General features: G+C 41.9%; 1 protein-coding gene across 5 annotated transcripts in view; it reads left to right on the forward strand.

The window, feature by feature from the left end:
- TMEM63B (transmembrane protein 63B) overlaps window positions 1-15435 on the forward strand; it is a 102629-nt gene that overhangs the window by 63133 nt on the left and 24061 nt on the right. For 4 of the 5 annotated variants that reach the window (XR_014028295.1, XR_014028296.1, XR_014028297.1 and 1 more), the window contains exons 4-7: window positions 3567-3601; window positions 8660-8750; window positions 11786-11823; window positions 14328-14470. Coding sequence is in view for 2 of the 5 variants with exons in the window: in XM_081342125.1 (XP_081198251.1) it covers window positions 3567-3601; window positions 8660-8750; window positions 11786-11823; window positions 14328-14470 (307 nt within the window). In the remaining 3 variants the exon portion in view is untranslated. The remainder of the gene's footprint in view (window positions 1-3566; window positions 3602-8659; window positions 8751-11785; window positions 11824-14327; window positions 14471-15435) is intronic. The other variant, XM_081342126.1, reaches the window with a different exon arrangement.

The raw sequence follows: 15435 nt of genomic DNA on the forward strand, positions 1-15435 counted from the left end.
ATCTCCTAAGAAACCCCTGCTCAATTTTCTAAATCCCAGTTGGTATCACAAGCCACGGTTGTTGTAAAAAAAAAATAAGCCTATGGTGTAGTAGGAAGTCCAGACTGATCTGTCCTCTTAAAGACCAATTTGAATAGACATAGCCTGCACTTTCTCCAAAGTTTTGAATGGCCTTACTAGTAGAAACTGCTGGATTGTAATTTTTAATGGGAAACTGGAAAATTTTAAACAAAAAGGGAGTCATTATATTCACTGTATTTAATTTTAGTCAGAGATGAAGATCCTTTAGAGTTGAACTTGACCTTTGTCAATTACATGGACATGTTCATGTAAGGTTTTTGGGAACAGTTCAGATGTGTTTGCCATTTCCGTAATCTAAGATTCTTTTTAAATTTCTTGATCTTCATTTATATATCTACTTCCTTCAACTCTAGTCTACTGTCCTAAAGCAGATTCTCAAGAAGAGCATCCTGTTCTGTCATATTTATCCCAGGCCCCTTGTTGTATTGGATTGTACTGCATTGTATCATATGTCATTGCATTCTCTATTATACCTTATGCTGTTTTTCCCCCAATAAAACTAAGGATAAAAAAAACACCCTGTACTGAATGATTTGCATCATCATCATAGGGTGAGGGAGGTGTTATTAAAAACAGTTCTTACATCTAATTTAACAAGAGAAACGTATAAGTCTTAGTAACTCAGAATATTTCAGTGATTAACAACCAAGGTGCAAAGGACGAATAGTTTTATGTTTCGGCTTAACCGATAAAGTCCTTCTCCATATCATTTTCTACCAAATGAAACTTCAATGTTGGTGAGGTTTGTCATTCAAAGTCCTGGTTATTCACAATTCCAGAGAGGGAGAGAGAAGTTGCTTACAAATTGTATGCACAATATAGAAAAAATGTTAACAAATATGCAATGCCCTAGGATAATATCTTTCTTAGCCTGAAAAATAGTTAAATGGACATTTATTTTCCAGTAAATTCTAGGACCGTAGTGGCGAACCTATGGCACACGTGCCACAGGCGGCACGCAGAGCCATTTCTGTGGGCACACACTCAGCTGCTGTTGCCAGCAGCTCATGGAGGTCCATTAGGCCGCCGCCACCCAGAGCAGCAGCCCCACCCAGCACAAAGGAGACGAAGCAGCCGGCTATCAAGCCCCACATAGAGGTGCGCTCCCACACCCAGCAGGCAAAAGGCCACCCCGAGTGGGGAAAGCCGGATCCCCATCGGCGTCATGGCCGCCCAGGCCCAGCAGAGATAGGGGGAAGAGGCACGCAATCCTGGCTGGGACTGGGGGGCCATGGCGCCAATGGGGATCCAGCTTTCCCCACTTGGGGTGGCCTTTGGCTTGCTCGGCGTGTGCGTGCTCTACCACCTCTACGCAAGCCTTGCTAGCCGGCCATTTTGCCTCCTTTGTGCTGGGCGGGCCAGGTGTCTGGGTGATGGCAGGAGCCTAATGGACCTGCACGAGCTGCTGGTGGCACCAACCTGAGGCACAGAAGGGAGGGGGAGGCAGGTGGTGCAGATTCCCCTTGCATGAGACTGGGACTTTTTCTCCGCTATTGGATTTTTGCAACCAGACTGTTTAACGTGATTCAGAAAGGGAAGAATATGCATTCTGCATCAAGAAAACTTTTAAGAAGTTAAAGAGTCTGGCAGCAAAAATCTTCTCCCTCACCACCATGCCTCGGGCCGGCGCTGCCAGCAGCTTGCTCAGGTCCCTTAGGCTGCCCCCGCTGAGGAGAAGAGTGCAAGGATTAGGTCAGGGGATGGTGGCTGGCTGGAGAGGGGGAGTCAGGGCTGATTGGGGGGAGGGATCTGCCAAGCCTCAGGGCAGCGGCAGCTTCCCCCACCTGGTCTGTTTCCCCGGCTCGGTTACCAGTAGCAACTTCCTCAGCAACCCCCCTCCCCACGGCCTTCACCATCAAGTTTCCATTGCACAAGCTTCCTGGAGCTGAGGAGAAGTGCAGTTACTGAGTGGACGGCATTGCCAACCAGTCACCACGCCCTCCTCTCAGGAAGACAACACCAGCAGCCATTGCCACAGCAGGAAAAGTGGAAGGAAATGCTTTTATGGTAGCATGGCAGTCCGGCTAAGGAGGGGAGTGAAAGGGAGCAAGGAATGGCCTGACTGGGGGTGGGGGTGAAGGAAGTGGGTGCGGGGCACGTGGACCAGCTCCACCCTTCCCCCACCTGGCTCGCCTCGTTGTGACAACAGCGGTGCAATGTGCTGCGCGGCCTCCTGCCACAAGTGGCCGCAGCAGAAGTGGGCCAGTAGCCATGTGGGCTCCTGCTGGATGGGGCTGTTGGTGCCACCACCGTGAGGTGAGACAGGTGTCACAGAAAATATAAGACACCACCTGAAAGTAAGACCTAATACCACTTTTGGGGGCAAAAATAATATAAGACCGGGTTTTACTTTCGTGGAAATGTGTGTGGTGTGTGTGTGTGTGTGTGTGTGTGTGTGTGTGTGTGTGTGTGTGTGTAGTTCTGGAAGAGAGAATTTTAAAGAGTTTTTAAAAAGAAAAAATTCCAGCCCCAGCAAATGAATGTGAAGAAACATTGTTATGTGTATATAAACTTTATTTTCTCCTGGGATGACAGTATTTCTAAAGGGGAATGAATGAACCTTTATTATCAAAGTACAACATGTGTACAGTGAGATTGTCTGAGCCTCCCTTCGTGCCCCCCCCCCCAACAACTCACAGTGACAACAAACCCACCATCTTGTTACACCATGTGAGCTAATTGCACAACACACCGGCCTCGCAAGTCAATCATACATAGAGTTATTTCCTGTTCAGGAGCCTGGCAGCTCATGGATAGAAGCTGTTCTTCAGCCTGTTGGTACAGCTTGCTATACTCTTGTATCTCCTACCCGATGTAGGGTAGTAAAGAGGTACCGACCAGGGTGTGAGTTATCCCTGAGAATTTTCCTCACTTTTCCAAGGCAGCGAGCCCTGGCGATGTCATCCAGTGGTATCAGGGGACAGCCCACGATGTTTTGTGCTATGCTCACCACCCTCTGTAATATCTTCCTATCCGCGGCTGTCAGGCCAGCATACCAAACCACAATACAATGCGAGAGGACGCTCTCTAGAATATCACCTAGTTTGTTTCTGCATTTATAATTTTCATTTGCAGCTGTTAAATGCATCTTGGGATTATGCCCTGTGTTTCTGCAGAATCTTTTTTAATTTTATAATAAATTTAATTTAAAATAAATTTTATTTTATAATAAATGTGCTACGACATTTCTTTAACATTTGAAATTTGGGGAAGTAAATGATAGGAAGGCAGAACTGATTTCAGGGGAAAAAAAACCAAGAGAAAGTCAGTCACGGTCCAGGAAGATCTCTGTCTGTTGCACAGTGAGTGAGCTTTAGCCACGTTTATTTGTTCTTTTCTAATCAGATTTGGTGAAATGTTTCTTTCCTAGGACTGTGAAATGTCAGCCAGAGGGGATAAGGATCCTGACTCTTTACTCAGATGGTGGTAACCTGTTGGTAACTCTCTCTTTTAATTTTAATTATTTTTCTTCTGTTCTCAGGAAGCGACGCTGGCAACAAGAGCAAGAGGAAAGGGAATAGTATGTTGTGGATTTTTCCACGTGTTTAATTCTCGTTTCTGCCACTGCTGTTACCATTTTCTCCTCTTGCTTTGGGACTAATCTTTTTGGAAATAAGGGCTTGATTTCTTTTATTTTGGCGTCCACATTGAACACTGCACACTTAACTCTCCCATGCCCTTTGTACTTCCTGAGCCTTTCCTGACCCTGGTACACACCAGACATTACACATCATAGATTGTGCTGACTGTGGATTAGGATGGGAGTTGTAGTCCCCAACGTCCAGAAAGCACCAGATTGACATGCACTGCATGGAAGCTAATGATGTAAACAAGAACTGGAGGAGAGGAGTAATGAAGAAGATTGTCATGGATAGCTATGTTAATTGCTGAAACAAACATTGTTACTAATTTAGAAATTTAGAGAGTAGATAGATATAGGAAGTATTTTAGTTAATCTTGGCAGGATAAACTGTGATGGGGAAGGTCTTATTATTTGTTTATTGCCTTTTCTGAATTTGGTGACAGGATAATCCGCAGAGTACTAATGGATTATATGGATTATCTATGTTTTACTTGTAAAAAGTCTCTGCCCTTGAACCATTTATACGAGAATTCAGAAGAAAATAGAACACGTGCATAAATTACGCAGTTCAACAAGCAGAGACATCAGCTACCTTAGATTATTTTAAATGGGCATTAGATAAATTCAAGATAAAGCTATTAATGGCTATGTGCCACAATGCCTCATTACCTCCAGTAAGACTTTGGGGGAAAGCTGTAGTTGCTATGGTTGGCTACTAGAATAAAATATAGGACTATCTGGTCTTTGGGCTCATCCAGCATAGTTCTGATTGTGTTCCTTTTGACCTTTGCATGCATTTTAAATATAATGATATTAAAAAGCATTACTTAGTAGTATAGCTTTTGGTTTTGCTGGGATTCCACTGAACTCTGCATTATTATGCTGGATTGGGATAAGAAACACACACAAAAAAATCACTCACTAAATCTTGTATGTGTGCACGTGTATATAGATATAGTATGTATGTACAAGTAGTCCTCAACTTACGACCACAATTGAACCCAAAATTTCTACTGCTAAGCAAGACAGTTGTTAACTGTATTTTGCCCCATTGTACAACCTTTCTTGCTGCAGTTGTTAAGTGAATCACTGGAATTCATAAGTTAGTAACATGATTGTTAAGTGAAATTGACTTTGCTTGTCAGAAGGTTGCAAAAGGTGATCACATGACCCCAACCATCATAAATACATGCCAGCTGCCAAGCGTCCGAATTTTGATCACCCATGTGCTGCAATGGTCATAAGGGTCATAAGTCACTTTTTCAGTGGCATTGTAACTGTGAACAGTTACCAAATGAATGGTTGTAAGTGGAGGGAGGGAGGGAGGGAGGGAGGAAGGAAGGAAGGAAGGAAGGAAGGAAGGAAGGAAGGAAGAAGGAGACCTATAATGAGTAAAATTATTCTCTTAGATTCAAATGATCTTGTATGCTGATTTCTATATCTATTAGAAGATCTCTTTTACTAGCCTGCTGTCTCTTGCTGTCAAAAGAGAAGGCAACTCTCTCTTGCTGTCAAAAGAGAAGGCAACTCAGTAGAAGCAGCTGCCCCTGATCCCATTGCTGTTTCTTTGCTCCCAAGTTCTTGTGGGATTAAGAGCAAGTAAGGCAGCTTACTTACTTGCTTACTTACAAGGGACGCGGTGGCTCAGTGGGTTAGGATGCTGAGCTTGTCGATCAGAAGGTCAGCAGTTTGGCAGGTCGAATCCCAAGTGCCATGTAACAGAGTGAGCACCTGTTACTCGTCCCAGCTTCTGCCAACCTAGCAGTTCAAAAGCCCATAAAAATGCAAGTAGAAAAATAGGGACCACTACGGTGGGAAGGTAACAGCGTTCCATGTGCCTTTGGCGTCTAGTCATGCTGGCCACATGACCATGGAGACGTCCTCGGACAAACGCTGGCTCTTCAGCTTTGAAACGGAGATGAGCACCGGCCCCTAGAGTCGGAAACGACTAGCACACATGTGCAGGGAAACCTTTACCTTTAAGGCAGCTTAAGAGGACTGGCTGGAGAGGGTTTTTGCCCCAGGCCCACAATGCTTGTATTTGTTAATGAATTCAAGATCCAGTTAGTTCAGAGATTTTCTTCAATATAACTTCATATTTTTCAGAAATGGAAAGATAGAACCTACGTACATAATTCAACCAAATAAAGGTCTGATTACACCATCAAAGCCATCAACAGAGAAAATAGTTTCCCTACACTGTGTTTCTTGCCTGTGGCTTATCCTGCATACATGATGAAACTTCCAGGAAATGCATTACAAAAAAGCATTCATCAGTTTGTTTGATTTTGTCTGTGAGTCTGATAGAACTTTAGCCAAAGAAGTAGAAAAATCTTCAAATGGGAAGCAGTTCTCAGCAGTTTATACTGTGCGGTAGTATAGAACCTTAAGACTAAGATAAATAATCTTAATAAAGGAGTTGAACAGTTGTTAGTATAGATATCTTGCTTAAGGCCAAATGTTGCTTTTCCTTAGTCTTCAGTAGCAATGAGGAGGGACAGGTGAATACTCAAAAGGGCCCATTCATTCTTGGAGAGGTTTAGGAGGTTGACAGATCTGCTGGGAATCCACCACACTCATCTTACCTCTTGTTACATCAGCCACTGCCACTTCTTACACTACTGAAATTTGCTAGGTAATATACTATCCACTGGCTCTCCCTTGTGGCCAGATGCTTTCCATGTTCATTTTGTTTATGCACAGCAGTACAAGCATTATTTCTTCAAGTCAGACTCAACTCCAACATAGTCATGGACACATCCATGCTATGTTCTAGACAGTTATATAGACATGGTTTGCCAGAAATGTGGTCCTTGGTGCATCTACCAAAGTGTATTTGAATATGTATTTGAGAGCTTGGTATATTTGAGTTTTTTAAAAAAGCAGAAAGAAATCCTTTCTGATTCTTATAATAATAAACCTTTATTGTCAAAGTACAACATGCGTACATTGAGATTAGCTGAGCCTCTCCCCGTGCTCCCTCCCTCCACACAGTGACAACAAACCCTCCATCCTACCACACCATGTGAACCAACTTTATAACTTTTATTTAGTGCAGATAAAAGAAGGGCCCAATTAGTTTGATTAATTACTAAAATGATAGAAACCATTTAATAACATACATGTATGTATGTATGTATAAGGGACGCGGTGGCTCAGTGGGTTAGGACGCTGAGGTTGTCGATCGGAAGGTCGGCAGTTTGGCGGGTCGAATCCCGAGTGCCGCGTAACAGAGTGAGCGCCTGTTACTCGTCCCAGCTTCTGCCAACCTAGCAGTTCGAAAGCACGTAAAAATGCAAGTAGAAAAATAGGGACCACTCCGGTGGGAAGGTAACAGCGTTCCGTGCGCCTTTGGCGTCTAGTCATGCCGGCCACATGACCACGGAGACGTCTTCGGACAAGCGCTGGCTCTTTGGCTTTGAAACAGAGATAAGCACCGGCCCCTAGAGTTGGAAACGACTAGCACGCATGTGCGGGGGAACCTTTACCTTTTTATGTATGTATGTATTAGTTCAAACTTAATTATGTTATCACATACTAGATTTTCAGTTCCAATTGTTCGATTGTATGCAGTTTGTATAATATGTTGTATAATTGTATAAATCTTTGGCAGTGATATTTAGGCTCACCAGATCCAAAAAGTTTTTTTCATTCCAATTTGTATTCACTTGCACATCACATTGCACTAATACTTTCATTTTCTTAATTCTTATTATTATTAATTTGACATTCTTTACTAGCATGTTATATTAAATTCCTTAAAATAAATGTGTCTTATGCGGGATCTGGGTTATTTCTTTATTTATTGGTGGCTATGTCTGTGTCGATGTCTATATTTGTATTGTCTGCTAATAATTTCATAGGAAGCTTCCTGGCTGCTGGTTCACAAGGAGTGCGCAAACTCTCATAGCTCTTCTTCATTCATCTTTTGAGGCAGGCCTAAACTTTTTTTCTCCTCTTCTGTCCATTCTATCCATAGATACAGTAGATGGTACTTGCATTCTTACAGCATCACGGATCAAACCTTGTGATAGCACGGAAAATTGGAGAATGGAACTCCCTCTCTCGTAGACTACACACTGGAAGATCATTTTCAGTGTTTCATCCTTATTTATTGCAATTACCTGTTTAAAGGTCTAAAAGCGCTGTATAAATTGTACTTCCTCTGACTTTCACAGCAAAAATGTGAAGCAGATGATGAGGCCACAAGGCACTACTTCATCAGCTGCCATTTCCCTGCAAAGTAGCCATCATCCTGCAATTGATGAGATGTTATTTATTGTTTCTGTTGCAAGCATGGAGATTGGACAGCTGCCACACCATTAATTTCTGTGGGGATTTGTTAGCTCATGAACAGGGTCATTTGTACATTGCAATTGTGCTAAAGTAATGACTGTAAAATGTGGTGCTTGGTACAACTCTTTAGCATCCAGAAGACATTTCAGTAAATACACATCCCTCTGCTTAGATTGGTTCTGCCACAAATAGGCTGAACCTGCTGGAATCTCAGTGGGTGACTTCACGAAATTCCAGCCATTGAGAATGGGGATGTATTGCCTGCACTTGTCTTTGACCCACTCCATGGCAGGTCATAATAAATTATGCAAATTATGCGATTCTCCCATACCTGTAGAATTCTTACCAAATGTTGATTAGTCAGGATGTACATTGTATTCTTATTACGATAGCCTGCCATATGTGTTCCATATGAAGCACCATCAGTCAGGAATTGGAAATACCCATGTTTAAACCACGACTGTACCTGCCTAGTAGAGTTAGCTCTATCACAGATGTATATGCACTGGATCTGAGGGAAAGGAAAGAAAAGACAATCTTTGGTAATGGCTTTTCTCTTTTGCTTTCTGCCTTCTCTGGAAGTTTTCTCTTCATCTTGCCTGGGCCAAACTGCCTTGCATTAACTGTCCTGACCTTTGGGTTCTCCTCTTTTAAGCGTCTGTGAGCTTCACTTAATGAGCTTTTCTGTTATCGTTTCAGTGTTGCGTCTGCTCTACACTCTGATAGCCATGATCGCTATGAACGCCTCACTTCTGTCTCCAGCTCAGTGGATTTTGACCAAAGAGACAATGTGAGTGGAAGCAAATAAAAGGTTTTGTCCTTGGTGCAGCTAGTCCTTTTCAGGATAGCAAAAATCTTGAAATAACCTCTTTCCCAGGTTTAAAAGGAACAGCTGTGATTCAGAAAGTGGAAATGCATCTAACCCTTTTAAAGAAAATCTTTACATCCATGTCTACTATCTCCCCACAAAAACGTGCTAAAGGAAATAAGAAATCAATAAAACATAGCCAACTAAACAATTTGGAGTGCGTAGGTAATAGCAGGGGTTCATATATAAACTGAGGATATGCAATATCCATCTCAACTTTAAATGCAGTTGTTCCAGTCTTATCAGAAATGTTCCAATTAGGCTAGAGGCATTCCTAGCTTGTAGAATAGTTAAAACACTGTAGGACAGGGGTGTCAAACTGCCGGCCCACTGGCCGGAGCGTCATGGAGAAACTGCACCCATCCCATTGCCAGCAATGGGAAAAAGTTCCGATACGTCGCACGACATCACGTGACGTCGCAAGTTTGACATGTCTGCTGTAGGAGCTTCTAGTGAGGTCAGGACAGTTATTTCAAGCTTAAAATGGAACATTTTGAGCTTGGAATGTTTTGAGCTTGGGAACATTTTGCATACCACTGGTATAAAGCAAATCACATCCTCCAGAAAAGAGCATATAAGAAACTAAAGGATAATTATAAATCTACAAAGATAGCCAATATGCAAGAATCTTTGTATTCCTTTCACTATCAGGACATTTCTTTCTCTTAAAATGCTTTTTCATCCTACTTGTTTCACCCTAGTTTCAGTCATAGTAGCTTAATTAGGATGTTCCTAATCCAAGGTAGCATGCCTGTTTGCTGAACACAGTGATACTTTCAGGGCAGGGCTTCAGAAGAGACATCAAAGGTCCCACTTCACAGAACGGGCAGAAGGGAGCCACAATGCAACCAGAACAAACATATTACCTGCATGTGGGTTAGACAGCATCACCACCAGATGGATTCGTAGCTGGCTGACCGGCCATACTCAGCGTGTGGTCCTTAATGGGACTGCATCTACATGGAGGGAAGTGTGTACTGGGGTGCCCCAGGGCTCTGTTCTAAGCCCAGTGCTCTTCAAGATCTTCATCAACGATTTGGATGAGGGATAGATGGGGAACTCATCAAATTTGCAGACGACACCAAGCTGGCAGGAATAGCCAATACTCCAGAAGACAGGCTTAAGATAGACTTGAACTCTGGGTGCTATCTAACAAAATGAAATTCAATGGTGAAAAAAGTAAGGTTCTATATTTAGGCAAGAAAAACCAAATGTACAGGTATATCATAAGTGGTACCTTGCTCAATAGTAGTAACTGTGAGAGGGATCTCGGAGTCCTAGTGGACAATCACTTAAATATGAGCCAGCAGTGTGTTGCAGCTGCCAAAAAAGCCAACACAGTGCTAGGCTGCATTAACAGAGGGATAGAATCAAGATCACGTAAAGTACTAATACCACTTTACAATGCCTTGGTAAGGCCACACTTGGAATACTGCATCCAGTTTTGGTCACGATGTAAAAAAGATGTTGAGACTCTAGAAAGAGTGCAGAGAAGAGCAAAAAAGATGATTAGGGGATTGGAGGCTAAAACATACAGGGAACGGTTACTGGAATTGGGTATGTCTAGTTTAATGAAGAGAAGGGCGAGTGGGGACATGATAGCAGTCTTCCAATATCTCAGGGGCCGCCACAAAGAAGAGGGAGTCAAGCTATTCTCCAAAGCGCCTGAAGGTAGGACAAGAAGCAATGGATGGAAACTAATCAAGGAGAGAAGCAATCTAGAACTAAGGAGAAACCTGAAAGAACAATTAACAACCTGCCTCCAGAAGTGGTGAATGCTCCAACACTGGAAGTTTTTAAGAAGAGACTGGACAGCCATTTGTCTGATATAGTAAAGGGTTTCCTGCCTGAACAGACTCCCATAGACCTGTAAAACTCTACAACTATCTGATAGAAGAGAGGTGATTGAGAGAAGAGAGGTGATAGAGAAGAGGGAAATGCTGTTGATTGCTTGTTAGCTCATAGAAATGGATTGCTTGTTGAAAATGTCCCATGGCCCTATTGAAGAGGAAGAGTTGTCTCTTTCAGTTGTTTTTGAAATTGTATTTTAGCTAACCTCAAGTGATTCAAGAGCTGGTTGAGCAATCCCGCTTTTTTTTCCCCAGCACCTCCATTTTGTTTTTCATCTGTCAGTGCTAGTCACTGGAGTTCAATATTAATAGCAGAAAAGATGCATCTATGCAGTAAGAACTTTCTGTTATTTATTCACCAGAAAACCATCCTCATTTCTGAAACAGTCTAAGGCAGTTCTGTTTCTAAATCTGGACAAATAACCACCCTTTTTTTTCTTCTGTACAAACGTGTCCAGTTCTCAGGTTGCTAGGACAGGTCCCTGAAGTTTTCTTGGCAACATTTTTCTGAAATGGTTTGTCATTACCCCTCCTTCCAGGGCTGAGAGAGAGTGACTGGCCCAAGGTCATCCAGCTGGCTTTGTGCTTAAGGCCAGACTAGAATGACTATTGCCCAGTTTCTAGCCTGGTGCCTTAACCACTTCACCAAACTGGCTCTCAATCTCAAATTATTTGGGGCCAGTATTGTTTGCTTATTTTTGGAATTTAGGAAAGATTTTAATGCACATTATCATTGTCTGATCATTTATGTTGGAAACAGGCTGATACGCTTTTGTACAATTTAAATCTGAAATGTAGAGGTTCAACAAAGTGATATATTTTTTTACGAGATCTTGGGTGATTACAATAATGGATCTTGGATTCTGACAAGAGAACTATCTTGTTTTATAATTTAGGATTATTTTAATCGTTATCCGATTGTGTAGTGTTCTATGTCCTAGAACTTTTCCAGTCCATTCTTCTATTTTCTTTCTCCCGTTTTCAATTGAGGGGGGAACCTAATAGAGCACTTTTGTTTCTTATGATTACTTGTATATGCTAGCAGATGTTCTGAAAATGGGGAAAAAAGAACTCTGAATAACATTGCCTTGTTTTGCCTCTCCGTAGGGTTTTTGCTCCTGGTTGACAGCGATCTTCAGGATAAAGTAAGTTTATCCCATTTCCATGCAGATGTTTCTCCATTCTAGTGACTAAATGCCACCAATATTAATTGCTATTGCTCTTAACACTTTTTATGCTATCAGTATGTGATAGAAAGTATGTTGTTGTTGTTGTTGTTAGTTGCGAAGTAGTGTCCAGCCCATCGCAACCCCATGGACAATGTTCCTTCAGGCCTTCCTGACCTCTACCATCTTCTGGAATCCATTTAAGCTCACGCCTACTGCTTCAGTGACTCCATCCAGCCACCTCATTCTCTGTCGTCCCCTTCTTCTCTTGCCCTCAATCTTTCCCAGCATTAGGCTCTTCTCCAGTGAGTCCTTCCTTCTCATTAGGTGGCCAAAGTATTTGAGTTTCAATTTCAGGATCTGGCCTTCTAAAGAGCAGTCAGGGTTGATCTCCTCTAGGACTGACCGGTTTGATCGCCTTGCAGTCCAAGGGACTCGTAGGAGTCTTCTCCAGCACCATAGTTCAAAGGCCTCAATTCTTTGGTGCTCAGCCTTTCTTTTGGTCCAACTTTCACAGCCATACATTGCAACTGGGAAGACCATAGCCTTGACTATACACACTTTTGTTGGCAGGGTGATGTCTCTGCTTTTTAGTGTGCTGCCTAAATTTGGCATAGCTTTCCTCCCCAGAAACAAGCGTCTTTTAATTTCTTGGCTACAGTCCCCCTCTGCGGTGATCTTGGAGCCCAGGAAAATAAAATCTGTCACTACCTCCATTTCTTCCCCACCTATTTGCCAGGAATTGAGAGGGCCAGATGCCATGATCTTGGTTTTCTTAATGTTGAGTTTCAAGCCCACTTTTGCACTCTCCTTCTTCACCCGCGTCAAGAGGCTCTTTAGTTCCCCTTCACTTTCTGCCATTAGAGTGGTATCATCTGCATATCTTAGGTTGTTGATATTTCTCCCGGCAGTCTTAGAAAGTATAGCCTTACCCATATTTATTTATTTATTATTTAAATAAAGGGGAAATGGATCATGGGATGCCTCAGGGTGGGGAAGACCTTGGGAAGCCCAGAGCAGGTGGATCTGAGCCTGCACTAGACCTTCCAGGGAGTCCCCAACCTCTTAAGGCACCCTGTGTTCTACTTAATGGCCTGTAATCACTTAATGACCACATTGGGGAGAACAAGGAAGGAAGTCATTAAGCAAGGCGATCACGTGGGCATCTTCCTTAATGACCCTAACAACTTGCGACCATAATGAGCATACTCCATTACCATCATTACATGAGGACTACTACATTGCCTTAACAAAGATCTTATGTTCAGAAACTAAACACATTTCTTCAAAGTTATTCTGCAGTCAAGGGGACTTCAGATTCAGTGACTCAGGGATGTCTGGTAATGTGTTGTTTCTTTCTAAAAGAACAAAGTGGGTGGGCTTATACCTCCTTTTAATATATAGAAAGTAACAGAAGCACATTAACCAATATCTCCTCTGTTGAAGGATTCTTTGGTTTTCATTTGAGAGTTATAGAAATTTCAGGGCTCTTAAATTTGTGTGATATAATAGTGAAAATAAGAATTCCTCCAAGCATGTCATCTTTTAATTAACTTAAAAGTAGTTAGCTTGCAGTTCAGAGAAATAGGAATGATGCATGGAAACTTTATTTCCAGCTCTGTCTACATAATTCTTGATTTTAACTCTTCTGCATGATCCATTACAACTAAGATGATTAGGGGACTGGAGGATAAAACATACAAAGAACAGTTACAGGAATTAGGTTTGTCTAGTCTAGTGAAAAGAAGACTAGAGGAGATGTGATGGCAGCGTTCCAGTATTTGAGGGGCTGCCACAAAGAAGTGGAACTTAACCTATTCTCCAAACTACCTGAAAGCAGGATAAGAAGTAATGGATGGAAACTAACCAAAGGAGAGAAGCAACCTAGAACTGATAAGAAATTTCCTGACAGTTAGAACAATTAATCAGTGGAACGACGTGTCTCCAGAAGTTGTGGGTGCTCCAATGCTGGAAGTTTTTTAAAAGAGACTGGACAAACATATGTCTGAAATGGTATAGGGTTTCCTGCTTGAACAATGGTTTGGACTAGAAGATCCCCAAGATCCTTTCCAACTCTGTTCTATATTTTTACTGTATACTACCCTACAATTGTTTGAAAAGTGAAAGGTGTTTTAATGAATGGAAAGGAAGACCAGTGAGCATGATATTCTCCACCCTGGTCCAATCTACTCTACCTTCTCCATTTTCATAGCAGTCACCATCCTCTGACATTGGCCAACCTCCTGAGAGGCAGTCAGTCTGAGGAGCCATCTTCCCTGCCTCCAGTCTACTGAGAGAAGATAGCCAACCTCTTGCCAGATATTTAATTATCTGCTTCAGGAAGGACAAACTTAAAGAGCGTATACCTACTTCTACTAGCAGAAGCTTTCCTTTATTGGTCTGACATTTTGGATGAACATCTTGACTAGTCCCGAGAATCCTGAAGCTATTCCAAATCTTACCCAATTTCTTTTCTTTTCCAGGGATGATGAAATCAGGGATAAGTGTGGGGCAGACGCAGTCCATTACCTCTCCTTCCAGCGGCATATCATCGGGTTGCTAGTTGCCGTAGGTGTCCTATCTGTGGGAATTGTCCTGCCAGTGAATTTCTCAGGGGATCTTCTTGGTAAGTGGAGGGCATTTTGTGCCAGAACTCTGCTGGGGGGAGATCTCACTCAACTCTGCGACCTGTGTTTCTACTGTTGGCTGTGTGGGTCAAAAGAGCAGAAGTGATTCAGACATACAGGTAGACAGATTTTCCTCTGAAATCTCATCTAGGCTTTATCTAGCCTGAGAAATGCTATCCATGCATCAGCAAGCTTGGAAGAACACCAAGATTTGCAGCTGTAGAAACAATATTTAGGGTAACAGCCAAGGAGAAGTAAGCATGCTGAGTGGGCAGAGAATGACAACTGGCCTGGAAAAGGGGCTGGCTAAACAAGAAAACTCTGCATTGAATTTGTTATGGTATTTGTAAATATTATATCTTAAGCAAAGAGATAAGAAGGAAAATGTGATAGTTTGCAAGACATGGATGGCCTCTTCCAAGCATTTGTTCATCCTGGTCATTAAGCTGTAGAGCAGGAAGGGTTCTAAAGCTCAGCAAAATGGAAACAAAAACATAACCACTGACTTATGTGAATCTTATTTTTTTTGTAAATATTTTATTAATTTCAAGTTTTACAATCATAAGTACTTAATAAACAACTTGGTGTCTGGGTTCTTTTATCATTCAGTGGTATATATTAACTTTCACTCAAAATATCCAATACTACACCATCCAATAATAATCATTTTACCCCACTATGCAAGTATAATTCTTACTGCTATTAATACCTATACATCTTCATCACATGTTTCTAATGTTATACATAGTGTCCATAATATCAGTTTATAATATCTTCTCTAGCCAAAACATCTCAAATGTATTTCCAATCACAGTTCCCTTATTCAATCCGTATTGTTTTTTTGCTCTTTTTTTCAATTTTAATCTCCCATCAATATTCAAAATAACTATCAATTATCATTTTTCTCATAATTAATTACATTGTAATTCCTTTGTACCAGCCCTCTTAGTATTTTCATATTTCC

This window comes from Vipera berus, assembly GCF_964194415.1.
Source record: "Vipera berus genome assembly, chromosome: 1".
In the NCBI taxonomy this organism is placed as follows: domain Eukaryota; kingdom Metazoa; phylum Chordata; class Lepidosauria; order Squamata; family Viperidae; genus Vipera; species Vipera berus.